We start from the raw sequence: 26,964 nt of genomic DNA, 5'->3' as shown, positions 1-26,964 counted from the left end.
CTTCTTCTGAAATCGCTGACTAGTGCACTTCCAAGCTAGTATGTTAAATTTAAATGAAGTGCAATTTATTATTGGGTCTATTGGGTCTAATAACTAAATATTCACAAAGCCTAAAATGCTCTTACTTTACATGCAGAAAGAAACGTTAGAAACACAAAGTGTTTGGCTGCAGAATAAAGTGTGCATAAACCTTTCATGTTCTTTTGGTGGAGGGATTGAATAGCTCAGCCAAGACAGCCGAGTCATACATAATGTAGCCACGTGTTTCTCACTAATTATGCATTTTGTGTTCCTCCACAGTGTTTTTGAATGTTAATGTGAATCGTTGAGCATTAATTAATTGATTGACCCACGGCGTCTTTTCCTGGCTTCTATGGCTTAATTTAAACATAACAAACAAGTGCAAACAGTAATTGCTTCATTTGGCAGGCCGGTGTGGAGCAACTGTCTACAAAAATGTGTGTCTATTGCGATTCACAGTGTTTTAACAAAGGCAATTCACTGACGCTTTTTCAGATGCAAACATTGCCAACACTCCCTCAAAATAGCTTCTGCCATTAACACATTATGGCTAGACTGACGGGAAAGAAGCTTGAGTGGGAGACGATGAAGCCGTAAATGGTTGGTAGGGTGGCAAATCAAGAACAAATCAAGGGCTTTGCATCAGATGGATGCTATGGAGATAGATAATATCCAGACAATTGGAAGTTCGCACCCTAACAGATACTTCTTCAAACATTCCTAATCCAGCTATTTCACCCAAAGGGATTTCAGTTCAATTTTAGTCGTCCCATTGTCTGAATCCGTACCAGGTCAGAGAAGGGACTCGCTCCCCCCTGTCTTCCAGCACTCCCCAAAAAGTGTAATTATGATGGATGGGGCAATTTCCAGAAGCTCTTTTTTTTTTTTTTTTGCCAAGGGGGTCATACCCATCTTGCTTTCTCACCAATGTAATGACTTTTCAAAGGAGTGCACTCACAAAAGTGCATCTGCTGCACAGTGTTTGAGAGCTGACCTGAGGACAGGTTTAGAAAAGCAACAAATAACTGACTATAACGGCTAATGACACCTAATGGCACCTTTTGCTTTGCCCTCAAAGAAACCATATTTAATGACACATTTTATGTTGGGTTTTTTTCCTCCCGTGAAGCATATCAAGTGTCAGGTTTTTTTCTCAAAAGTACAGTAATCCCAGATAGACTCGATGATGGTGATCATGATCTCTGTGTGGAGCTCACCGGCTGTTGCCCTTGTGCATGCAAAAATCTCACTGGATTATTAAAATTAATGGGAAAAGGAATATTTGGACATGTAAACTGATATTTACTACACACGCTTAAAATCACTTTTGCATGACTAAGACTTTTGCACAGTACTATATCACTGAAATGTCAAGCCACACTTTTAATTTCAATTTGAAGATCATTCGCCAGAAGATCCTAGCAAACAGTAGTGTGTCTGTTCTAGAAATGAGTTCTATGTATTAGTGAAAATAATATATATATTTTTTTAAATTTTTGGAAAAATGTGACAAACTATTTTAAAATGTATTTTTAAGTATACAAAAGTTAACGCATTAAATTAAGATAAAGTGCCGTTCAATGGTTTAGGCTTGCGGTACGAATTTATTTTTCTGTTTGAGAAGTCTCATCTGCTCAGCAAAGCTGCGTTTATTTGAAAAAAAAACTAATATTGTGATATATTATTTCTAATATATAATCACCATTTTCTATTTGAATATATTTTATAATGTAAAGCTGAATTTTCAGCATCGTTACTCCAGTCTTCAGTGTCGCATTTTAAAATGCTGATTCGCTGCTCAAGAAACATGAATTATTATAAATGTTGAAAACAGTTGTGCTGCTTAACTAGTGAAACAACAAGATGACACTAAATGCGTCTTTATAGCATGCATGTGTATTGTCATGTAATTTATGTCGTGTAAAGTGAGTTTTGACATGCATATGATGCGCATTAGTTGGTAGGTTTAGGTGTGGGGTGCGTGTATATTACACGCAAATGAACTGCGTATCAAATGCACGCGAAAATGCACGTAAAAACTCATTTTCGCGTATAAATTACACGACAACACGATGCGTGCGACGCAATTACGCGAGAACAGGCTGAGTGAAAATTGGGATAATTATCCTTTAGTTTCTTTGATAGAAAGTTCAAAGGAACAGCATTTATTTCAAATTTCAATCTTTCTTCACATAAATGTCTTCACTTTGGATCAATTGTTTGCACATTAGTTTTGGCAATATAAAGCTTATGTAATTTTGTCTGTGTAATATTGCACTTTCTCATATAGTATAAATGAGTCTTTACACATGAAAATTAAATATTTATTATGGAGAGGTCTCCCACAAAGGGGTTTCATGGGATATAATAGAAGCATAGTCTCATAAACCAATAGACTTTTGCCTGTTCAATTAAGTTGGCTTTTGTGGATTAAAAAGAAAGCTAATGGAAACAGTGATTAACTGGGGTTAAATTTCACCCGTTAGACTTTATTACTTACAATCAAAGATGTTCCCTGCATTCTAAATGGTCGACTGATTCTTGGCTTTGTTTTTAAGTGGCAGTCATTCACTTTAATTTGAAATGGGACTTGGTGTCTAACAACAAACAAACAGAAAAGAGGGGAAAAAAAGTGCAGGTCTAATATCAAGTCTAATATTGTCAGAGAGTGTTTAATTCTCAATATGACGAAGCACCGTGATAGAGGTGTGAGACATGAGCGAGGACAAAACATGCTGATCAGCTAATTATGGTACATACCCTCAATAACCTGGTCTCATACGGCTGAGCTCAGCGCTTCAGGTCTTTAAAGGGAGGGAAGGTTCATACTTGCACCCATTTATTGCTTTCCCGGTTCCATTTAGATGTCTCTTAAGACCTCTGAGGCCCTGTTTTAACCTTCAATTATAAATTAGGTTGTTGAGGTAAAGCGTGTTTATGAGCTAAATGTGGCCAATTTAATTTGAAATGGGAGTTGGGTTGAAATGTCTTCGCAGCAAACATGCATAATGTTCTTTTTCTCACCGTTATTAGGTTAGACACTTGAGTACGCTTAGCTGCAGAAAGCATACGTGAACTAATAAAACCGGAACAAAATGGTAACATCTGAATTAATGGTAGACTTGAGATACCGTGCCTTTACAGCAATGAATCACGGTGGACTTCTTCGGTTTTTGTTTTTGACACTGATCAACAGAAAAAGATTGTATAAAGGGATTTAAAAAAAAAAAGATCTCATTGATTTCATAAATATCCAACCCCTTTACCTAAACAGAGATAGCCTACATCTAGTTAATAGTTAAATCACCAGTGTAGTAGAAGAGTCAATTGATTGTATAAAAAGAACTGGAAGATCCAACTTCTGGTGAGTCAATATTGTGGCAGAATGTACATCATTAAAGCAAAAAACAAAACAAAACAAAAAAACACTCCAAGCAATTCAGCGGATAAAGTAATTGAAAAGCACAAGTCCGGGGTGGCTACAAGAAGACTTTAAGAAGTCATTGAATATCCCTTGGAGTTAAATCAATAATTAAGTAATGGAAAGAGCATGGCACTGCTGTAAATCTACCTATAGCTGGCTGTTCTCAAAAACCAAGTGCCTGTGTAAACAGGAAGGTCACGAGCCAGCTGAAAGCGATGGGTCTGTGCTCTAAAGAGACCAAAATGAAACTTTCTGGCCATCAAACAAAATACATATGACCAAACACTACACAGCTTCTGTGAAGCATGAAGGGAATCTCATGCTGTTTCAATGCTTTTTATCTTGTGTTGGTCATTTTGACCTGGAGCGAATCTAGTTATTTTTGTACATTTTTTTTTTTCTCTAGATTTTCTCCCCACCTTGTTACACTTGCAGTGTTTCTGGTCACAAATGAGTGGCCTAAGGCCGGCAAATTGCTTGTAAAGCTCACCAAATATTGGAGTTAAAGGAGTAGTAAAAGTCAAAGTAGTTCACTTTTAAAAAAAAACTTTTGCTGATAATTGACTCACCCCCATGTCATCTAAGATGTCCACGTCTTTCTTTCTTCAGTTGAAAAGAAATTAAGGTTTTTGATGAATACGTTCTCCATATTGTTTCCATCCATTATATGGATTTTTCTCCATATAATGCACTTTAGTGGGAACCAAACGGTTCAAGGTTCATCAAAATGAACGAAATTTTTTCCCGAGTCAATTCGTTCATTTCGTTCTTTGAATGAACCAAATGACACAAAAAAAGATTTGTTCATTTTGATAAACGAGTTCGAACAGGAGAGTCACGAACGCGCATCACAGAAAAGGGCAAGACGACCATTTGAGCTTATAAAACTTAAACTTTGTTGTTTTTTTGTTTTTTTTTAAATGAGTGACAATTTCGCATGATTAGACCCTTCGTCTGGAATCGTTTAAAGCCCTTTGAACAGTTTGTAGTTTGCACTGAAACTGTCTTTTGGACCTTGAACTGTTTGGTTCCCAGTAAAGTGCATTATATGGAGAAAAATCCTGGAATGTTTTCATCAAAAACCTTAATTTCTTTTCGACTGAAGAAAGAAAGACATGGACATCTTGGATGACAAATTATCAGCAAAAGTTTTTTTTAAAAGTGAACTACTCCTTTAATCTTTTTGTCAATTTGTTTTCTTTCAATTAGCACAGGTTTTGGAACTGATTGATCGTAGGTCTCATCGATCTGAACTGACGCACCTCATTTTTTCAGAAAAGAAAAAGAGTTCAATCAACCTTATTCACCTAAAAAAAATGAAGGTCATCAACTCAGATCAATGAGGCCTACTATCAATCAGTTTCAGAAAGATATACAAAACTTGTGCTATTTGCAAGAAAACAAGTTGACAAAAAGACTGAGTGGAATATTTGCCATAATATTGCACAATGAGCTTTACAAGCAGTTTTTAAAGGCCGGAACACCAATTTAGGGAAACGATTTTCAGCCCAGCTCAAGGGCTAGAGCAGTGATTCTCAACTCAGTCCCCAGGACCCACTTCCCAGAATGTTTTAGATATTTCCCTATTCAACACACTAAGAAGCTGATGAGCTGAATCAGGTCTTTTAATTAGTGAGATGTGTAACATTTTCAGGGAGGTGAAAAACACTAGCAAGTCCTTGAAGTCTTGTGAGGGTTTAAAAGCCACAACATACAAATAAATCCTCTATGAAAACTGCAAGGCTGCATGCGACTTGGGAGATTTGCTTTCCAACCAAACAATGCCACAAAGCTACACAGGAATGGCTTAAAAAGACAATATTAGGGTTAGTTCACCCAAAAGTGAAAATTATGTCATTAAAGACTTACCCTCACGTGGTTCCAAGTCCGTTTTTGAAGCATCGGAAATACATTTTGGTCAATACAATGCTGAATAAAGACGTAGTTTTTGTTATTTTTGGACCAACATGTATTTCAGATGCTTCAAAACATTCTAACTAACCTACTGGTGTCAAATGGACTACTTTGATGATGTCTGTATTTCCTTTCTGGACAAGGACAGTATACCGTACATACATTTTCAATAGAGGGATAGAAAGCTCTCGGACTAAATCTAAAATATCTTAAACATAATTTTCATTTTTGGGTGAACTTACTAACCCTTTAAAGTCCCCGTGAAATCAAAATTGAACCTATTTACTTTGTTAGCGCATATTGCTAGTCTTGTGGTGAACAATTAATCCGTGCAAGTAAAAATTTATTTAAAAAATGTTTTACCTTGGTAATCTTTAATCAAAATCTGAAAAGTTACTTCCGGTCTGGAACGGTTTCTTTTTCTGATGACGTAGGTTTCACAACTTGGGTGGGGAAACGCTTAACCACTCCCCTCAAACCGTTAGTTTGCTATGAGCGAGAGATGGAAAGGAGGAGCGCTAGAGTAAAACCCTGCCCTCTGTTCAATATTCCGTTTCACTTGGAAATACGTCACGGCACTGGAGAAAAATCGTTTGCAACTTCCGGTTCACGGGGACTTTAAAGGAGTAGTTCACTTAAAAAAAAAAACTTTTGCTGATGATTTACTCACCCCATATGTCTTCCAAGATGTCCACGTCTTTCTTTCTTCAGTCGAAAAGAAATTAAGGTTTTTGATGAAAACATTCCAGGATTTTCTCCATATAATGGACTTCAATGGGAACCAAACAGTTCAAGGTCCAAATGAGAGTTTCAGTGCAGCTTCAAATGGCTTTAAACGACACCAGACGATGAATAAGCATCTGATCTAGGACCCATCGAGTCATGACTCGAAAAAAGATTTGTTCATTTTGATGAACGAGTTTGAACCAGCCCATTCTCACCCCCAAGGCGTCACCTAACTGACGCCTTGGGAAGCATTTGACCATGCTTCAATAGACCATTTCACAAGATGTAAACAGCACTGGTCCAGAAGCACTTCCTGTTTCAGTTTGTAACTGTTTTCTTTATTTCACATGTAAAGAAAACATATTAAAGATGTTTGTTTAACTTTTCGATTCAGTTTTAAATGTTCTGTTGGTTGTATTTTATCCCAACTTTTATGTAGTGTTAAAAAACCGAAACAGGAAGTGCTTCTGGACCAGTGTTGTTTACATCTTGTGAAATGGTCAATATCTGACGCTTTAGGCGCCCTTTAGCGTCAGTAAGATGACGCCCTAGGATCGCGTGTACCCTACCCCCACCCCACACCTAAACCTAACCGCGTCCTCTAACTGACGCTTTCCTTTAGCGTCAGTAATATGACGCCGTAGGATCGCATCATGTAAGTGACGCTAAAGGGCACCTAAAACGTCAAATATTGAAGCATGGTCAAAGGTGACGCCTTGGGGTGAGAATGCATTGGTTCGAACAGGAGAGTCGCGATTGCTCATTGCAGAAAAGCATTTGTGCTTATTATTTGTTTTTTAAATGACCGATCGTTTCGCTAGATAAGACCCTTATTCATCGTCTGGTGTCGTTTAAAGCCCTTTGAAGCTGCACTGAAACTCTCATTTGGACCTTGAACCATTTGGTTCCCATTGAGGTCCATTATATGGAGAAAATCCTGGAATGTTTTCATCAAAAATCTTAATTTCTTTTTGACTGAAGACAGAAAGACATGGATATCTCGGATGACATGGGGGTGAGGAAATTATCAGCAAGTTTTTTCAAAAGTGAACTACTCCTTTAATATCCTGGAGTGACCAGATCAATCCAATTGAGAATTTATCAATAGGTAAATATCTGTTTTGCAGAAAAAAGTATTGAGTTTGCCGTTTGGAAAAAAATAATGTAGAAACATTGCAGTGGTCAGGCTGAAACTCGAGGCTGAAATTGCTGTCATCTAACTAATGCTGAAGGGAGTGAATACTTATGCAAATTATTATTCATTTGCACATGAAAGAATATTTCTCTATTGATCAATGACAAAAAGAATTAGGGAGTGTAGCCCACAGCTTGACCACATCTGGTAAGTACCATGACTCTTAATCTCACAAAAAAATTGTCAAGCAACATGTGGGTCGTATCCCCCCCCCCCCCCCCCCCACTGAGGTTTTTCTAAAGAAACGAGTCACTTAAGCCTTATAAAAACTGGCTCCTTTCTCAATTATATGTCCTCTTTAAAAAGTCACCCACCGCACAGCCCACATAGCTGCACTATAAATTAAGTATTCTGAAAGTAACTTCTCCAAATTCCAAAACACTGGCAGAAATGAACGTCTACAGCCAATTTCTAGAGACCTACATAATCAAGGAGACTAAATAATTCATAGGATTACTAATCCCCATTTCCACCAGCAAATGACAATTTGACAGCTGAGCAAGAGAAAGACATAAAAGTGCATAAGAGAAATCCCAAGTACAACGCATTTAAATTTGACACGACAGATATATACCGACCAAAGCATAATTGGATATCTTTTTTGAAAACGAGGGAAGGGGGTCCCACTGGATGATCTGTGTCCACTATTATTTGTCCATCTACTGCCCTCAAGTGGTGGCACTTTAAAAGACAAAATATGCACACTGATAAAGGAATGAAAGTGTAAGGAAAGGCGCACAATATAATGCTCACCCTGCTGAAAACATGATTTCATGGCACATTTGGAAAATACATAAAACAATGAGATCATAATGCTATGAAATGGACCCTTTTTAATATTGCATACACTGTCACAGAGGTTTCCATTTACCAAACAAGAAAAATAAATATACAGATACAGGGCAGGTGACAACAAGTGTATGGGACATACTCATATTGTTAGATTCCATCATCAGATTGAATCTGGGGTCCAGACTCATGGAATCTTAGTAAAAAAAAAAAAAATGTTTCCTAATTGTCCAACATATTCTCCATTATGTCCATTTCTTTTCCATATTACAGAGCCATAATGAAGCGTCTGACTTGTTTCAGGTACTCTGGTTTCAGGAAGTCCTGGAGTTCATCCTTTTTTACCCAGGCAAATGAATCCTTCTCCAGGGGTAAGTGCTTATGGCTGGAAAGCACAGCTTTGAAGAAGAACACTTTGGCTCCAACGCTGCCCTCTTTCTGAATATCCTTTGGGTATTTGTATTTGTAAAATCCACAGGGTGCATTACCAAGGAAAGTAGCCTTCAGATCAGCACCTACAGAGGGCGATTTAAACAAGGCTAATAATTAGTACATTCAATTTATGAATTTAAGTCATCACTTTCAGGCTAAATTTCCCTGACATTACAATTTAGTGCATAGCTTGTAAATGAGTAAGATCTTTTCAAAAGCACAAAGTGTACTGAGCTTTTCTTCAACCAGTGATTAAGTGGTTAAAAGACTGCTATCTAATGATTACAGTTGTTTCAGCTCCTGTTAAAGGAATAGTTCACTTAAAAATTAAAATGTACTCGCCCTCAAGTTGTTGCAAACCTGTATGAATTTCTTTCTTCAGCTGAACACAAAGGCAGATATTTTAAAGAATGTAGGTAGCCACTAGCCAGACAGTTGATGGGGTCCAATATCTTCTTTTGTGTTCAGCAGAAGAAAGAAATTCATACAGGTTTGAAACAACTTGAGTAAATAATGACAGAATTTTCATTGTTAAGTGAACTACTCTTTTAAAGCTGATATCAACCATACAACCATAGAAATCTTACCTGGAAGACTTGCGAGGGCACGTTCGGCTGTCTGTCGAAGTGTCTCTCCCATCTGCCACTGTATTTGAGGCAGGAGCCAAAGCTTTTGACTGCCAACATCCTTCTTCACCAGCAATACGAGACTGTCTGATAAACAACGCTCTGAAGAACTCACGTCTTTCTGGTCATTACCTGTAGAGTAATTAATTGAGAGATGAATTCAACATGCGGTACATCATAAGACATATAGCTGTTAATATGTCTGTTTGGTGTTTTAGGATAAACCATGTGCCAATTCATATGCCAAGTCAACACCATTGCTGAGTATTTTATCCTTAAAGGGGTCATGAACTGGTTTTTTAAATTTTATTATATTGTTGTCTGAGGTCAACTTATGACATTCGCTTGGATTTTGCATTCAAAAACATCAAAATTAATAGGCTATTTTCTACTCTAGTTTTGAGGCTAGCTGAAAAACGCTGATCTGGAAGTAAACGCCCATTGCTGTGAGTGGATAACAGTTTTGCATATTATAATGAGTTTCAACTCACTCGTCAATCTACGTGGGGGAAATTGTTTTGAAAATGTCCAATGTTGTAAAATGGCAACCGGAATGATTCGCCCATACATGTTCGACCCAGAGTCCGTGTGTTGCACCATTCCTGTCAGATCCAATATAGACGGCACAGCACCGTTCTTTAATCTTAATTGGTCCGCAAATCCAGTCTTAATTACAAAACAATCAGTGAACAGACGGACAATGTCGATCCGGTTTGTCATCACGAGGTAGACAATGTTATTTAGCTATGCGTGTAATGCGCGAATCGGTAGGCGGGGCTAAACCGGCCGTGTTGAAGTAGTTGATCTTCTTCTGCGGGGGTGGTGTTTTATCCTCTTTGACGTCATAGTTCCCCACTTTGAAAAACGAGTCGTTAGCTGAGCCTGGTGTCAATAAAAGCTTTAACTGGACTAACAAGGACGTTTCAGTTCTCACCGCCGCCAACTTGAGCTTCCAAACTTGAATCATTCATTTTCAATGGAAGTTGGCTTCCCTCAACTGCAAGGAGAGTCAAATCCATTGGCGTCGCGTTTTGGGTGTTTTGAACGTCAATCAGAAAGTTGAAAGAAGCTCAACTTTATGGTAATGAGCTATGACATGGTTCAAAGGGCGGGACAAAATGTAACTCACATGAGACCACAGCAAAACGCAATCAATCGAATCAATTCCCGATGGACACAATCAAGTCCTGCCTTATAATTTATACGTAATAATTGGGAAGACAAGACTATCAGACCTCCTGTTTCATGCCGACTGACTCTATGGGGACAGCGTAAAAAAATTGCTCACCTTGTGACCTCAGAGCTGGTTGAAAATCCTTCAGTTTCTGTTCCCAACTATCCTCCAGATCTTGGGCTGTAACGATTTCTTTGTCTCGGTCACCCTCCTCCTCATCTGAATCATAATCTTCTTCTTGTTTCCGACTCATCCGTGCAGCATCATCCAGGAGCTTCAACTCATGGTCCGAAAGCAGACTTCTCTCGAACTCCATCTGAAACAATAAAAAATCCTCTATGAGATGTGTTTGACAGGTGGCTCGTAGCACACAGATTTATGAATGTACGGCATTATTAGGGTATGCATGCATACTAAAAAATGCATAGACAGCCTCAAAATATGCTACATACATAGAATAATAAAATTAGAAAAATAAGAGAAAACATTCCTAAAGTATTGGTCCAGTCTTCAGTGTCACATAATACTTTAGAAATCATGCTAATATTCTGATTTATTATCAATGTTGGAAACAACTGTGCAGCTTTAAAAATAAATTATAACCTGTCATACTTTCTTTTCAGGATTCTTTGATGAATATAAACGATATACACTACGATATACACTACCGTTAAAAGGTTTCGGGTCTGTATTTTTTTTTCTTCTTTTTTTTGAAAGAAATTAATACTTTTATTTAGCAAGCATGTTTGTGTTGAATTGACTTTAAGACAAGTGCTAGTAAAAAAATATTGTTAGAAAAGACTTCTAATTTTAAATAAAATTTGTTCTTTTTAACTTTTTATTCAGCAATGAATCCTAAAAAAAAAACTATCACAGGTTCAAAAAAATATTCAACTGTTTCAACATTGATAATAACTTTGTATCAAAGTCAAACTTTCTGATCAAACCTGATCTGGCGGTGATTTGATCTTAAAAGATTGAGCTTGGTCTGGTGATAGACAGATTATAACAGACTGGAATATTAGCCTGAAAATCTGAAGGGTCATGTGACACTGAAGACTGGAGTAATGGCTGATGAAAATTCAGCTTTGCCATCACAGAAATAAATATTTTAAAGTATATATAAAAATAAAACCATTACTTTAATTATAATATTTTCACAATATTTTTTTTTTGTTTTTCAGTATTTTTTTTTTGAACAAATAAATGCATGCTTGATGAGCAAAAGAGACCGAAATCGCCCTTTTTTTTTTCAAAAATAGTAATGTGTCCAAACTTTTGACCGGCCACTGTATACATAGTACCACAATACATTAACTGATTGTACCACGTCCAAAAATATGGTACGAGCGAGGTGTATTTCAAATAATAATGAAACAACAATAATAGTAGTTTAGTGTGCATACTGATTCTTTCATACCTTACGCATAAGCTCCATGAACTCCTCCTCTATGGGGCTCCTGTCTTGAGAGACCACAGGCAGCCTCTGCACACATACAGCTCCATGCAGCGCCCACGGAGATGCAGCACCCGCAGTTCTGACATTTTGCGCAGACCACTGTTGACTAGTGTACGAAACATTTCGCACTCCTCTGTTTGATGTAGTTGTAGTTATTATCCTCCAGAACGGTCGATAAACTCTAGTGAAGGGCGCCGCCATGTTGACCACACGTGTTCCCAAGGTGCTTTGCGGAGTTTGCGCAATAGACGCTACTATTTCGAAAATAGGGGGAATAGATTTATTAAAACATTAACTTTTGTTTATTAATAAAAGAAAAATGAAAATATTATAGTTCAAGCATTAAATAATATTATAATTAAGTTAATACAAAATATTTTACAACGTTTAAAATCGCTTTCGATACGTTGGCGTCTAAAATATAGGTAAAACACCCCTCTGAAAAATAGTATAATTGTGACGTTCCCATTACAGACACACTACGCGACCCTCAACGTCCGCAAAGGAACTAAAGTGCTAAAGTCATGCATGTGTGTGTTCGTGAATACTGCATAATTTAAAATTCACTCATTATGTATCTTAGGGTATATAACCTCGTTCGAGGTTCGTGCCAGCAGCTTTTTGAGGGCTTAAATTCATCGGGACGGTTAATGTAAGTGGCTTATATGGTTGGAAAAGCAGCCCATCTGATCAAGTGTTTTTATTTGTGTAACGTTAATAGACAAATATTCTCTATAATTTCGTTTTATTTGAATTGCGTTAATAATGCATACACTGTCATAACAAATTTTGCCATGATATTACCCTGGTTATGCTACTATGCATGGTACAGTATGTCTTTGACATTACTACAGTCTTACCATGGTTTGTATTGGATATGGTACCTTGGTCCTTTTTTATTTTATTTATTTATTTATTTATTTTACACGACACAATGGGGACGTGATGATGCCTTTTTGGTAACACCATATTTTCTATGCTAGTACAATGTTGTTTACATCTAACATGATTTACAGTGGTTTAAGTATAAGTACAAGGGTACTGTACCATGTTCACTATAAGTGAAAAGCTTGGTCACATACTCATTTTTTATTACTACTAATTTCCACATTTTACAAAAAAAATGAAGTCACCTTTTGATGTCGTCACCTTTTGTCTGGATTCCAGCACTGCACACTCTGGACATATGTTGTTACTAAAGGATAATTGGTTGTTTACTCCTGCAGTGGTGGAAATGTGGGGTTTCAGCGTCTGTTGTCATGTAGCGCCATCCGATTCCAAGAGCCTGATGCCAAACCAGTGGAAACCCGGAGCCCATCAGCACCAGTCAAACGATTAAAAGAGTAAGACACAGAAACACTGACAGTCATTTCAGCATCCCTGTTTTCAGAAAGATTTCAAAAAGCTTTAACCCTGGGGCTCACAAACCTCATTAAATAATTGCATAAATTAACCACTGACATTTCTTATCCCAAACATTTGAATGAATGGTAGTACATCATGGTTTGCATAAACATATTAAGCATCTATATTCAAGATTTTGTACGCATATTGCATAGTTGTGTTTGGAATCAGTAGTTTTATTTGTGATAACGCAATGTTAAAATAGTAAACGTACTTCGTCAATGTTAAAATGAACATTAACTAAGATTAATAAATGCGGTAGAAGTATTGTTAATTCTTAGTTCATATGAATTAAAAGTAGTTAACTAATGAAACCTTATTGTAAAGTGTTACAATAGATAGATAGATAGATAGATAGATAGATAGATAGATAGATAGATAGATAGATATTTTTTATATTTTTATGATTATATTTTTCTAATGTCTGAACTCCTTTATTAAATATAAATATAATATATAAACAGAAGTTTCAATACACTGGTATAAAATGCATTAAATACATTTATATTTCAAGTTTTGACTGCAAATGTCACGTCCATAACAAGGAAATTATCCAATTTTAAATAATTTATCCTCAACTAGTTTTATAATGTTAAATTCAAATAATACTAATAGTAATTTAAAGATGTGGTAGCATTGGATCTGGACAGGAAGGATAACTCTGGGAGTTGGAAGGGGTGTGTGTCGCGATTCTGCCTTCTCACACTGTGACACAGATTTCGGTTTTATATCGTGTACTGTTACAGCCCAGACAGACAGATCGATAGATGATTCTGTACTAGATTTTATTGCAAAATGTTTCACATTTTTTGTTTATTGCTCTTCCCCATTTAGCCTCTTCCCTCCACTTCCAGGTCAGGAATGCTCCCTGACATGGGACAGCAAGAAGTTTGAAGAGTTACCGATCGCACACATAAAAGCCACATACAACAAGTAAGTTGCCTGACAAAATGAAACAGTCGCGATTGACAAATTATGATTGTTCATTTATCCATGTAGTGTGTGGGTCAAAGTATTTTTGTTGCATATCATGCCCTAGCATCATGCAGTTCAGTTTCGATGCACGTTAAAAGTTTTAAATTACGGCATTTACTGTGCTCATCTCAGGGCTACAGTTGTTCATAGTTGCAGTATGCATTATAATTATTATTTATACCTATTACTGCATGGTTACTTGCGTAAACTCACCCCACACACTCACAAACTTAACAACTGATGAATGCCTCCATCTCCATCTGCCTCCATTTTATAGCCCATAAAACTGCAGGCTGACAACATATAGCTGATTCTCTTTTGTCCTTAATTTCTTTCTCTAGCACACATATTCAGGTCACAGATAGCGCTGGCCAGTACATGGTCCGAACCTCGTGTGGATCAGAGGGCTTCAAGAATGTGAAGAAATCCACTCCTGTTGCAGCACAGACCGCTGGCATTTCAGCTGCTGCGGTAAGATGAACAATATTATTGCTTCAAAAGGATTACGGATACTTTTAATTTGTGTTGTGCATTTTTTTTGTCACAGTACCAGTCTGTAATTTGGATGTTGTCCACTTGATGGCAGCACATTTCTTTCTAGTAATATACCACACCCTGCTTGGTTAAGGTACCCGGGGTTTTCTTTAGGTTGTGTTAGGCTGGTTTTGCTGCTAGATTTCGAATATTTAGTTTAAAGTCACGCTGCAGATGTAATGTAATATTAGAAACGGGGTCAGTCAGAAACATAATTAGAATATAAAGGACTTATAAATGACTATATTCAGTTAAATATGCCAGTCTTAAACGTATCCTCATTATTTGTCTGTTTTTTATTATTGGTTCTTGCTCGAGAATATCAGCAATATATTTATTGACTGTTGCAGTGACGTTTATGCTGATAAACGAGAAATTGAAAATAGCATTTCAAATCTCCCATTTCATGTTTATACTTCTCTTCGGTTTACTTCTGCGCTATTTGTTTGTAATTTCATCAGCGTGTGCCATGAAGAATCTAATGGCAACCCTGAGTCACAGCGGGCTGCATAATCAGTATATGACTTCACACTGATAACCATTAATTTGCTGTATGGACACAAGCATTATGATCTAAATTAGTAGTTTCGGACAGACCTCAGATTCTAGGCTCCTGCAGTTTTGTGTTTCCTCAGTGATTGATTAGTTTTTATTATGCTAAATGTTCTAAATGTATGTATGTTTGTCTTGAGCAGAAGGCAAGGGCGAAGGGGGTCACCTACGTCCGTGTGCTGGTGAAAGGACTCGGTCCAGGGCGCATGGTGAGTAGCTTACTAAGGCCTTACTTAACGCTTATAAAGGTTTACAGCAAAAAGCTCCCCCCAAAAATGGATCCTAATTAGTTCCTTGTAGATTTAACTAGATTCTAGTTGAGAAATATTACTTACTGTAATATTAGTAGTAACTGTAATATTTGCCATTGATTGCAATAAGACTTTCATATGTCAATATGAAAACTCCGCCCTCAAAGACAGAAAAGTATTGCTAGGTTTTCTAATAAACTGCAGAGGCTGTACATTTGTCATGAAAAGCTAAATAATTCAAAATTATAATAATTCAAATATTTGTAATTCAAGGTTCAAGATTCTCTCTATGTGACCATGGACCACAAAACATGGTCACATGGGTCGATATTTTTATTTTTTTTAGATTTATACATCATCTGACAGCTGAATAAATAAGCTCTCATTGATGTATGGTTTGTTAGGATAGGACAATATTTGGAGCCTTTAAAGATTTTCATTTATGTTTGTGATTGTGCTGCATTCACTCACAAAAATAAATGTTTTATGTTATTTAAGGTATGAAATTTACTACATATCTTAATGGAACATGATCTTTAGTTATATCCTAATGATTTTTGGTATAAAAAAAAAAATCGATAATTTTGACCCATACAAATATACCCGTGCTACTTGTGGTTTTGTGATCCAGGGTCACATATTGTTATTCACCACTTCATTCATATCCACAAAAAAAGAAAAGAGAAAAAGAGCAAGAAATGTTGAGGACAAATATATGATAATAATTGATACAAAAAAAGATAGTAATGTCTACATTTTACATTTTCTAAAGAAAATTGGCCATGCTTGTGTATTGTGAAAGTTGCATGTTGTGGGTGGGCTTTGTGACTGCTAATGTGTTCTGAGTATTTTAGTGCAAGGACCTTGGATAAGACCCGTGTCCCACTACCATTCATACGTTTTTAAATGTTTTTGAGAGAAGTTTCTTATGCTCATGAAGGTTGCATTTATTTGATTAACAGTAATATTGTAACATGTTAATTTCAATTAAGAATAGTTTTAATATTTAAAAAAAAAAATGCAAAACAGCATTTTCTAACATTATAAATATCTTTACTAACACTTGGAATCAATTGAATGCATCCTTGCTGAGTAAAAGTATTAATTTCTAAAAAAAAAAAATAACTCAAATGTTTGAACAGTAGTGTGTATGTGTATAAGATTTTTTCCACCCAGTTAATCATGAAATTAAATGTGTAACGGTACACCTTGATTCATTTTGTTGGTGTTTGTAGGTTCAGATCCTCAACCCCCAGAGGATGAAAAAATAAAAAGATAAAAAATAAAAGACTAGTACAGTAGAAATGATGCCGCACAGATTGCAAATGAACATTCAGATGAGGTGCACAGATTGGCAAATGAGTCAAAACAGGTTCTGCGGGGCAAACTAAATACTTGGTACAAATGCATGGACTCAAATTCGTTTTGTAGTAAAATAAATTGTCTTATTACTATAATTATTTCTGCCCAATTTGTTCCATAGACATGTATGATACCTTAAATCATTTGGCTTGTTGAGGGGAGGTGTGCTGTTACCTTTTAGGCTTGCTATTTTGCTTGGTGGCCAAAAAAAGTGACATTTGAGGAGCCTGAGCAGTATGTAGAGACCAGAATATCATTAAGACTTAGTGAAGCTCTTTTGAATTGTGAACCATCCAGAACAACCAACTGCACAGGGACACAGAAAAGTGTCACACCAGCGACCTTTGCAGTCACATTTTCTTAAAGAGGACCTATTATGACCCTCTTACAAAGTCTTGATTTTGCTTTTGGGGTCTACTAGAATAGGTTTTCATATTGGAATGTTAAAAAACATATCTTTCACATATTTTACAACATAGTCGCAGCAACCTCTCTTCCTAGTCTGTCAGTAATGCTCTGTTTAGTTCCTGTCTAAATAAAGACTCCTCCTTCCAAAAAGCAAATGTGCTCTGATTGGTTGAAAGGGAGGATCAGTGTGTTGTGATTGGTTAACCACTTTGAGTCTTTTTCTGAAATGATATACCCCTTCCCATAACTATACATTAGATCCCTAGTGGAAAAAACAGCATCTCTTGGACATGGCAACAACACGTTATTTAAATAACGAATTATTTAAATGAGTAATATTGTGACGTGTGTATTTTCCCGGAAGGAAACTCAAGGCTACAATTGAGGCATTTCAGGTAGTTCAGAAATGGTGTTTACTGATATACATGAATAACTCCCTTTGGACTGACGTTGTGCTTTGTAACTGTACATTTTCATGCTCAAACAGCAACATTGCACACTAAAGAAAGTTTAAAAAAAAAAAACAAAAAAAAAAGCATAAGTCCTCTTTAAGAAAAAATCTAGTTGACTGTATACCACGTGTGTTTCTTTTCATGATGCTTTCAGTAGAATGGCAGCAATGATTATTTATTCTCTGTATGTGCCCATATGGAAAGGCAACAGTTGTGCATGCTGACTATTCAATCAATACTCTGAAACTGACCGATGATGAGTTCTGTGAGCTCAGCGGCGGTCTGCATGCTCTTACTCTGAGCCGGGTGGGAGGACATTAAGGCTGGGTGAGAATCTAATGAGCCCCTCCGGAGCAGCCGGCAACAGGGGGCTTTTAAAACTTGCATTACTCTTACCTACCCTTGGTTTTTACGCAGTCAGAAGCTTCCAGGCTAAGTTGCATTTAAGCAGATGGTGGTTGGGCATACATAAATCAATGCAAAGCCACCGACTGCAGTGCTAACTTACTTTAATCAAATGACTAAATGGGCAAGCCAAGGTAAATATTTGTGATTGTTGTAGCAAAAATAGATTGGATTCAACATCGATGATGAAGTTCTCGCCAGTAGTTTTGTTCTTGTTGTGGCTGGTAAATAGGTCTATTTACTCTAGACTATTCTGTCTAATTGAATTAAAATTAAAACCTTGAAAGCTAAAATCAAACATTCAAAAAGTAATTTTAGGCATCACAACATTATAATGTGCAGTTTGAAAAATCAATATTCGTTTTCAGAGTTGTTAAAGCTGCAGTCCGGCGTTTTTCCTCTTTGTCGCCATCAATGTTCAAAATCTGCAATTGCAGACATTCGCGAAATTATCAACTTTGCGCGAGTTGTACTTCAACACCCTTGACACGGCAGAGCTAGGCTTGCCGCGATAGACGGTGTTGACGGTGTTACCGGTTTTAAGCCCCATCACCGGTGACATCACTTTCCCACCGTGACACCGCGATGTCTTGACCTTTTTTTTTTAAAGTATTCATTTTTGCTAAAATATTTATTTGAATGAATTAAAAATAATAATTTTCAATTATTTAGTTCTGAAGAGAGCATTATAATTAAAAATGAACTGCGCAACGCGTGCCGTCACAGATCAGCAAGCATCAGGATTCCATTTAGCACGTGTGGAGACGAGAACGAGTCAAATTACAGAAAAGCAAGATAATGGCGGAAGATTTGGTGTCAAAACGCAATGCAAAAGCGCCTGTTTGGCAATATTTTGGCCAATATATATTAATGTTAATAAATGCCAATTTATAGTGTTTTACTTTTTTTTAGAGTGCTGTCATTTATGTAGGCTAAGGTCCTTTTTAAAGTTTTTATTTTATATTCGTCTCTTTTTATTTGGTTTTATCTTATTTAAACTTTGTTTAATTTATTTAGGCCTATTTTGTTTTCTTATTCGTTAATAAACGTTTTATTTTTTTTGGGCCCACAGTTTGCCGATTTTCACTTTTTTCAGCCTATGCATGGGGTTATTTTTATTCGTTCGTTATGCTAATAAAAGTTCTGTCTATATTTTATTCGTTTATTATTCTAATAAAAGTGCTGTCTAAATAAAAGTTTATTGTCAGCGAGTTGTTTTTTTTTTTTGTCCATTTCAGCAATTGACGCTGAATTGCAATTGACGCTTATTTCGAAAGTGAAAGTATGTCATTTATGTAGGCTAAGGTCCGTTTTGAAGTTTTTATTTTATATTCGTCTCTTTTTAATTGGTTTTATCTCATTTAAACTTTGTGTAATTTCTTTAGGCCTATTTTATTTTCTTATTCGTTAATAAACGTTTTATGGTTCTTATTTGTTTGGGCCCACATTTTGCCGATTTTCACTTTTTTCAGCCTATGCATGGGGTTATTTTTATTCGTTCGTTATGCTAATAAAAGTCTATAAATAAAAGTTTTATTATCAGCGAGTTGTTTTTTTTTTGTCCATTCAAGCAATTGACGCTTATTTCGAAAGTGAAAGTATAACGCGCACGCATTTAAAAGCTATTTAACCCCCCCGCCCTGCCCTCCACGGTGACACCGGGATTACCGGTGTTGTCACACGTCGATTAACCGGTGGGAAATTTTCCTCACCGCGGCAACCCTAGGCAGAGCATGGATGAACACAATGTTTGAGGAGACTGTGGCTGTCAGTCACCGTACCGGTGTCGATACTGGCATTCAGAATCACTTTTTCGCTTTTTCTTTTTGGAAATTTGACCAACATAATAATTGTCACTGGAAAATGTCATCTGAACAAGTAAGAAATATTCAATTTTGTTCTGGTTCTGAAATTGCAGTAAATCGCACTGATTAAATCTAACAATCACTTATAAGTTACAATATCATGCAAAACTGCAAATTATACTTTGTTCTCAAATTGTTAATGCTAACAACGTCAGCATTGCATGACTACATGTAATGTCCTTCCGATATTATCCTTGTTTTCGCATGGGTCCGGTTGCAGTCTCTTTTTTTACATTTACATGTATTCATTTAGCTAACGCTTTTACCCAAAGCGACGTACTATTGTTATATATGTCGGAGGTCGCACGCCTCTGGAGCAACTAGGGGTTAAGTGTCTTGCTCAGGGACACATTGGTGTCTCACAGTGGATTCAAACCCAGGTCCCTCACACCAAAGGCATGTGTCTTATCCACTGCGCCATCACCACCCCTGGTAGTTTTTTCTGTTGTCACTCCGAAGTCCGAACAAAGTCTTTTGCATTTTTATAGCGGTTGTATCTCCAGTTATCACTAGTGATTGTCGTTTGAACCTTTCTGGATCCGCCGTTAAATTGATCATTTTAATTATATCAAGTTCTTTGAGAAAAGGCTATAATTCTCCACCTCCAACATCCTCACACGCAATATAGCTTATACTAGCCGAGACTCTTCTTTATGTGTACAGATGTGACACAATGACTCAATATAGTTCATACTAGCCGAGACTCCTTCTTTATGTGTACAGATGTGACGTAATGACTCAATATAGCTTATACTAGCCGAGACTCTTCTTTATTTGTACAGATGTGACGTAATGACTCAATATAGCTTATACTAGCTGAAACTCCTTCTTTATGTGTACAGATGTGACATAATGACTCAATATAGTTCATACTAGCTGAGACTCTTCTTTATGTGTACAGATGTGACGTAATGACTCAATATAGCGTATACTAGCTGAGACTCTTCTTAATGTGTACAGATGTGACGTTATGACTCAATATAGTGTATACTAGCTAAGACTCTTCTTAATGTGTACAGATGTGACGTAATGACTCAATATAGCGTATACTAGCCGAGACTCCTTCTTTATGTGTACAGATGTGACATAATGACTCAATATAGTGTATACTAGCCGAGACTCCTTCTTTATGTGTACAGATGTGACGTAATGACTCAATATAGCGTATACTAGCTGAGACTCTTCTTCATGTGTACAGATGTGACGTAATGACTCAATATAGTTCATACTAGCCGAGACTCCTTTTGTATGTGTACAGATGTGACGTTATGACTCAATATAGTGTATACTAGCTGAGACTCTTCTTAATGTGTACAGATGTGACGTAATGACTCAATATAGCTTATACTAGCTGAAACTCCTTCTTTATGTGTACAGATGTGACATAATGACTCAATATAGTGTATACTAGCCGAGACTCCTTCTTTATGTGTACAGATGTGACGTAATGACTCAATATAGCTTATACTAGCTGAAACTCCTTCTTTATGTGTACAGATGTGACATAATGACTCAATATAGTGTATACTAGCCGAGACTCCTTCTTTATGTGTACAGATGTGACGTAATGACTCAATATAGCGTATACTAGCTGAGACTCTTCTTCATGTGTACAGATGTGACGTAATGACTCAATATAGTTCATACTAGCCGAGACTCTTCTTCGTGTGTACAGATGTGACGTAATGACTCAATATAGTGTATACTAGCCGAGACTCCTTCTTTATGTGTACAGATGTGACGTAATGACTCAATATAGTTCATACTAGCCGAGACTCCTTTTTTATGTGTACAGATGTGACGTAATGACTCAATATAGTTCATACTAGCCGAGACTCCTTCTTTATGTGTACAGATGTGACGTAATGACTCAATATAGTTCATACTAGCCGAGACTCCTTCTTTATGTGTACAGATGTGACGTAATGACTCAATATAGCTTATACTAGCCGAGACTCTTCTTTATTTGTACAGATGTGACGTAATGACTCAATATAGCTTATACTAGCTGAAACTCCTTCTTTATGTGTACAGATGTGACATAATGACTCAATATAGTTCATACTAGCTGAGACTCTTCTTTATGTGTACAGATGTGACATAATGACTCAATATAGCGTATACTAGCTGAGACTCTTCTTAATGTGTACAGATGTGACGTTATGACTCAATATAGTGTATACTAGCTAAGACTCTTCTTAATGTGTACAGATGTGACGTAATGACTCAATATAGCGTATACTAGCCGAGACTCCTTCTTTATGTGTACAGATGTGACATAATGACTCAATATAGTGTATACTAGCCGAGACTCCTTCTTTATGTGTACAGATGTGACGTAATGACTCAATATAGCGTATACTAGCTGAGACTCTTCTTCATGTGTACAGATGTGACGTAATGACTCAATATAGTTCATACTAGCCGAGACTCCTTTTGTATGTGTACAGATGTGACGTTATGACTCAATATAGTGTATACTAGCTGAGACTCTTCTTAATGTGTACAGATGTGACGTAATGACTCAATATAGCTTATACTAGCTGAAACTCCTTCTTTATGTGTACAGATGTGACATAATGACTCAATATAGTGTATACTAGCCGAGACTCCTTCTTTATGTGTACAGATGTGACGTAATGACTCAATATAGCTTATACTAGCTGAAACTCCTTCTTTATGTGTACAGATGTGACATAATGACTCAATATAGTGTATACTAGCCGAGACTCCTTCTTTATGTGTACAGATGTGACGTAATGACTCAATATAGCGTATACTAGCTGAGACTCTTCTTCATGTGTACAGATGTGACGTAATGACTCAATATAGTTCATACTAGCCGAGACTCTTCTTCGTGTGTACAGATGTGACGTAATGACTCAATATAGTGTATACTAGCCGAGACTCCTTCTTTATGTGTACAGATGTGACGTAATGACTCAATATAGTTCATACTAGCCGAGACTCCTTTTTTATGTGTACAGATGTGACGTAATGACTCAATATAGTTCATACTAGCCGAGACTCCTTCTTTATGTGTACAGATGTGACGTAATGACTCAATATAGTTCATACTAGCCGAGACTCCTTTTTTATGTGTACAGATGTGACGTAATGACTCAATATAGTTCATACTAGCCGAGACTCCTTCTTTATGTGTACAGATGTGACGTAATGACTCAATATAGTTCATACTAGCCGAGACTCCTTCTTTATGTGTACAGATGTGACGTAATGACTCAATATAGTTCATACTAGCCGAGACTCTTCTTCATGTGTACAGATGTGACGTAATGACTCAATATAGTGTATACTAGCTGAGACTCTACTTAATGTGTACAGATGTGACGTAATGACTCAATATAGAGTAGACTAGCCGAGACTCTTCTTCATTTGTACAGATGTGACGTAATGACTCAATATAGTTCATACTAGCCGAGACTCCTTCTTTATGTGTACAGATGTGACGTAATGACTCAATATAGTTCATACTAGCCGAGACTCTTCTTCGTGTGTACAGATGTGACGTAATGACTCAATATAGCGTATACTAGCTGAGACTCTTCTTAATGTGTACAGATGTGACGTAATGACTCAATATAGTGTATACTAGCTGAGACTCTTCTTAATGTGTACAGATGTGACGTAATGACTCAATATAGCGTAGACTAGCCGAGACTCTTCTTTATGTGTAGAGATGTGACGTAATGACTCAATATAGCGTATACTAGCTGAGACTCTTCTTAATGTGTACAGATGTGACGTAATAACTCAATATAGTGTATACTAGCTGAGACTCTTCTTAATGTGTACAGATGTGACGTAATGACTCAATATAGCGTAGACTAGCCGAGACTCTTCTTCATTTGTACAGATGTGACGTAATGACTCAATATAGTTCATACTAGCCGAGACTCCTTCTTTATGTGTACAGATGTGACGTAATGACTCAATATAGTTCATACTAGCCGAGACTCTTCTTCATGTGTACAGATGTGACGTAATGACTCAATATAGTGTATACTAGCTGAGACTCTTCTTAATGTGTACAGATGTGACGTAATGACTCAATATAGCGTAGACTAGCCGAGACTCTTCTTCATTTGTACAGATGTGACGTAATGACTCAATATAGTTCATACTAGCCGAGACTCCTTCTTTATGTGTACAGATGTGACGTAATGACTCAATATAGTTCATACTAGCCGAGACTCTTCTTCGTGTGTACAGATGTGACGTAATGACTCAATATAGCGTATACTAGCTGAGACTCTTCTTAATGTGTACAGATGTGACGTAATGACTCAATATAGCGTAGACTAGCCGAGACTCTTCTTTATGTGTAGAGATGTGACGTAATGACTCAATATAGCGTATACTAGCTGAGACTCTTCTTAATGTGTACAGATGTGACGTAATGACTCAATATAGTGTATACTAGCTGAGACTCTTCTTAATGTGTACAGATGTGACGTAATGACTCAATATAGCGTATACTAGCTGAGACTCTTCTTAATGTGTACAGATGTGACGTAATGACTCAATATAGCGTATACTAGCTGAGACTCCTTCTTTATGTGTACAGATGTGACATAATGACTCAATATAGTTCATACTAGCCGAGACTCCTTCTTTATGTGTACAGATGTGACGTAATGACGCAAAGACATGCTTGAATCTCCCGCGGAAATCCACCAGTACCACTGGAATTAAAAACATTATTACAATCTTACCGCTTTGAATCGAGCTACGGCAAGCAGAGAGTTTTGAACACTGGCTGGTTATGTATTTTCTCAAATATGTATTTTGGATCATTTTGAACCCCCAAAAAAGCTACGGACTGCAGCTTTAAAGATTACATTTAACAGTTTGTTACATCCTCCAAAAAAATATTAGATACAGTGCTGATATATTAAATATCCCTCATAGAAATATTACACTAACTTTATTTTTGGCTAAATCTGCAGCTTTCCACACGTGTCTCTTCTGGAAAGAGTGTATTTCTGTGAACTGAATCTCGTAGCTGACTTGGCTTGCATTTATTTTGCTCTCCCGTTTGTAGTCTGCCATTAAAGGGTTAACCATGGGAGGACTTGAGGTTGTTTCCATCACCGACAACACCCCAGTGCCGCACAATGGCTGTCGCCCTCGCAAAGCACGAAGGATGTGAGGAGGAAGAAACCCCTTGTACCCTGAAGTCTTGTTTGTCTTTCTCTGCATTATCTTTGACCATTCAGTCTGAATAGAGAGGTTAAATGTGGAATTCATTCAGGTCAACGCTGTTTGAGAGTTGAATGCGGAATTGAGAGTAATGTTTTTTTCTTCTTTGCAGCTGCAGTGCTGTTAATATGTTATTTACATTTTTGATAATAATTAAAGTGTAAAGATGTCACTCACCGTGTCTGTTTTCATTCGTATTAGTACAAGCGGCTTTCAGCTATGCATGGCTGCATTATTTAAAATGCAACCCTGGGATTCAAAATCTAAATTAAACCAAGAAATAAACAAAGTGACACGCTGGATAGCATGGATCATCGGGTTTTGAATATGGGAAGTTCATGCGGCTTGATCATTGCTGTCGTTAAAGTAAAAAGGGTACAAAACAAATACTAAGTTATGATTTTTTTTTTCTAAAAAAAAAATTATTTCCCTTACATGGGCATGCTGATAATAAACAATCAAAATATATTATAAATAAAAAGAGTATTGTATTAAATTATAAAAAGTTGAACCATTTTGTCTTGTGGTTTCAGCCGTTTTGTCCCCACTGTATTTTGTGATTTAACTTAAACGTATAACCATGTCTGTCGAAACGTATAACAAAATTATTACCTTATGTGTGCTCGAATGTATGTGGTGTTTTTGTTTTTATATAAACATTATTGTTTGATATGTTAGCACTTAATCTGAGTCCATTTCCAAGTTGACAGGCACAGGGTGGAATAGCTCCCTATAAATAAATGGACCCTTGTAAGATTATTGCCCTTTCCTACCATTACATCAGGTGCTTCGTTGCTATGACAACGGTAATTAGCAGGAACTCAGGCAGGCGGTTGAATATAAGTCTGTCCCTAGTACCCATAGCAACCAAGGTCAGGCCTGCAACGCACATCTGCTTTTATACTTGCGTTAGTGTGCGCTGTTGCTCGAGGACTAGAAAGAAAAAAAAGACATAAATGACAATAGGAAATTATTTTCAGATATGTTAACAATGTATAAGCTGGCTGGACATCTATGGTTTAGTCTTACAGTTTGAAATCTGAAGGATTCGGTTTGATTTTTCAAAGGAAAGCAAAGATTCCTTGTCGAAAACCTCTTGGATGTTTCGTGCTTTATGCAGGAACTGTTCTTCTGTGCCTCTCCAGCAACAGCTGTCCCTTTTCCAGTCTCCTTTCGCACCAAGCGTCAGAGCCACCACAAAACACGTCTCATCAGCGACAAAGCGTGACTTATACCAACGTTTAACCCAGATGGCTGAGCATCTCAGATGTCCTCGGATAGCCTGTGCATCCGGTGGAGGCTATGACATGGAACCTGAGCATCCCTGCTGGGATTTTGTGGGCAGTGATTAGAAATGGAGCCAACAAGGTTGATTGAATAAAGAGTTAAATGGTTTGCTGCCGATATGCCGCTGTCTTTTTTTTTTTATATATATATATAAGAAAATGTTCCTGGCCTTATCTAAAGTGATGCATAAAATTGCTTTTTAATCATTTCATGGGCCATTTACATGACACCATTTTCAACCAAAAAATGGAAGACATTTTATGAGTTTCGGTCATTTTTTTACGTGATGATGGAGTTTTGAGAGACAGAAAACACTTTGAAACCAATTTTCAAAAGTTTCCAAGTTTTTACAAGTGTAAACTACAAAACACAAATTCAGTCTATAGTCGCGTAGTGTTTCTTTACAACGTTTGAGTTAAAACTGACAATACCAATGTTGCAAAATTCAATCAATTATTAAACAAACAAATAAAAAGTTTTATCTAC

General features: G+C 36.9%; 2 protein-coding genes across 3 annotated transcripts; one reads left to right on the top strand and one right to left on the bottom strand.

Moving 5' to 3' along the window:
* Positions 1–8,093: 8,093 nt before the first annotated feature.
* Positions 8,094–12,001, bottom strand: mrpl46 (mitochondrial ribosomal protein L46). The gene is made up of 4 exons (XM_039658314.2): positions 11,722–12,001; positions 10,416–10,617; positions 9,089–9,259; positions 8,094–8,584 (listed from the first exon to the last, which is right to left on the bottom strand). The coding sequence occupies exons 1-4, from the start codon at positions 11,959–11,961 to the stop codon at positions 8,337–8,339; spliced, it is 861 nt and encodes a 286-aa protein (XP_039514248.2). The 5' UTR covers positions 11,962–12,001; the 3' UTR covers positions 8,094–8,336.
* Positions 12,002–12,226: 225 nt separating this feature from the next.
* On the top strand, positions 12,227–26,576 carry mrps11 (mitochondrial ribosomal protein S11). Of its 2 annotated transcripts, none has more exons than XM_089129884.1 (6): positions 12,227–12,412; positions 12,987–13,103; positions 13,999–14,097; positions 14,481–14,610; positions 15,369–15,434; positions 26,337–26,576. In XM_089129884.1, the coding sequence occupies exons 1-6, from the start codon at positions 12,333–12,335 to the stop codon at positions 26,541–26,543; spliced, it is 699 nt and encodes a 232-aa protein (XP_088986010.1). In that variant the 5' UTR covers positions 12,227–12,332; the 3' UTR covers positions 26,544–26,576. The 2 variants fall into 2 exon arrangements, with proteins under 2 accessions (XP_088986010.1, XP_039515922.1); XM_039659988.2 differs by lacking the exon at positions 26,337–26,576 and adding an exon at positions 25,034–25,363 and having other exon boundaries at positions 12,229–12,412.
* The last annotated feature ends 388 nt before the right edge of the window (positions 26,577–26,964 follow it).

Source organism: Pimephales promelas, chromosome 1 (assembly GCF_988280905.1).
Source record: "Pimephales promelas chromosome 1, fPimPro1.hap1.1, whole genome shotgun sequence".
Lineage (NCBI taxonomy): Eukaryota > Metazoa > Chordata > Actinopteri > Cypriniformes > Leuciscidae > Pimephales > Pimephales promelas.
The sequence above is the reverse complement of the archived record's forward strand: the minus strand, read 5'-3'. Positions and strand labels throughout refer to the sequence as shown.

Coding starts and splice junctions, on each gene's coding strand:
- mrps11 (XM_089129884.1), top strand. CDS start 12,333: ATGTATCTTAGGGTATATAACCTCGTTCGAGGTTCGTGCCAGCAGCTT. Junction 14,611..15,368: donor CTGGCATTTCAGCTGCTGCG/GTAAGATGAACA, acceptor TGTCTTGAGCAG/AAGGCAAGGGCGAAGGGGGT. Junction 15,435..26,336: donor GACTCGGTCCAGGGCGCATG/GTGAGTAGCTTA, acceptor GTGCCTCTCCAG/CAACAGCTGTCCCTTTTCCA.
- mrpl46 (XM_039658314.2), bottom strand. CDS start 11,961: ATGGCGGCGCCCTTCACTAGAGTTTATCGACCGTTCTGGAGGATAATA. Junction 10,618..11,721: donor TCATGGAGCTTATGCGTAAG/GTATGAAAGAAT, acceptor TTATTGTTTCAG/ATGGAGTTCGAGAGAAGTCT. Junction 8,585..9,088: donor TGCCCTCGCAAGTCTTCCAG/GTAAGATTTCTA, acceptor CGCCCTCTGTAG/GTGCTGATCTGAAGGCTACT.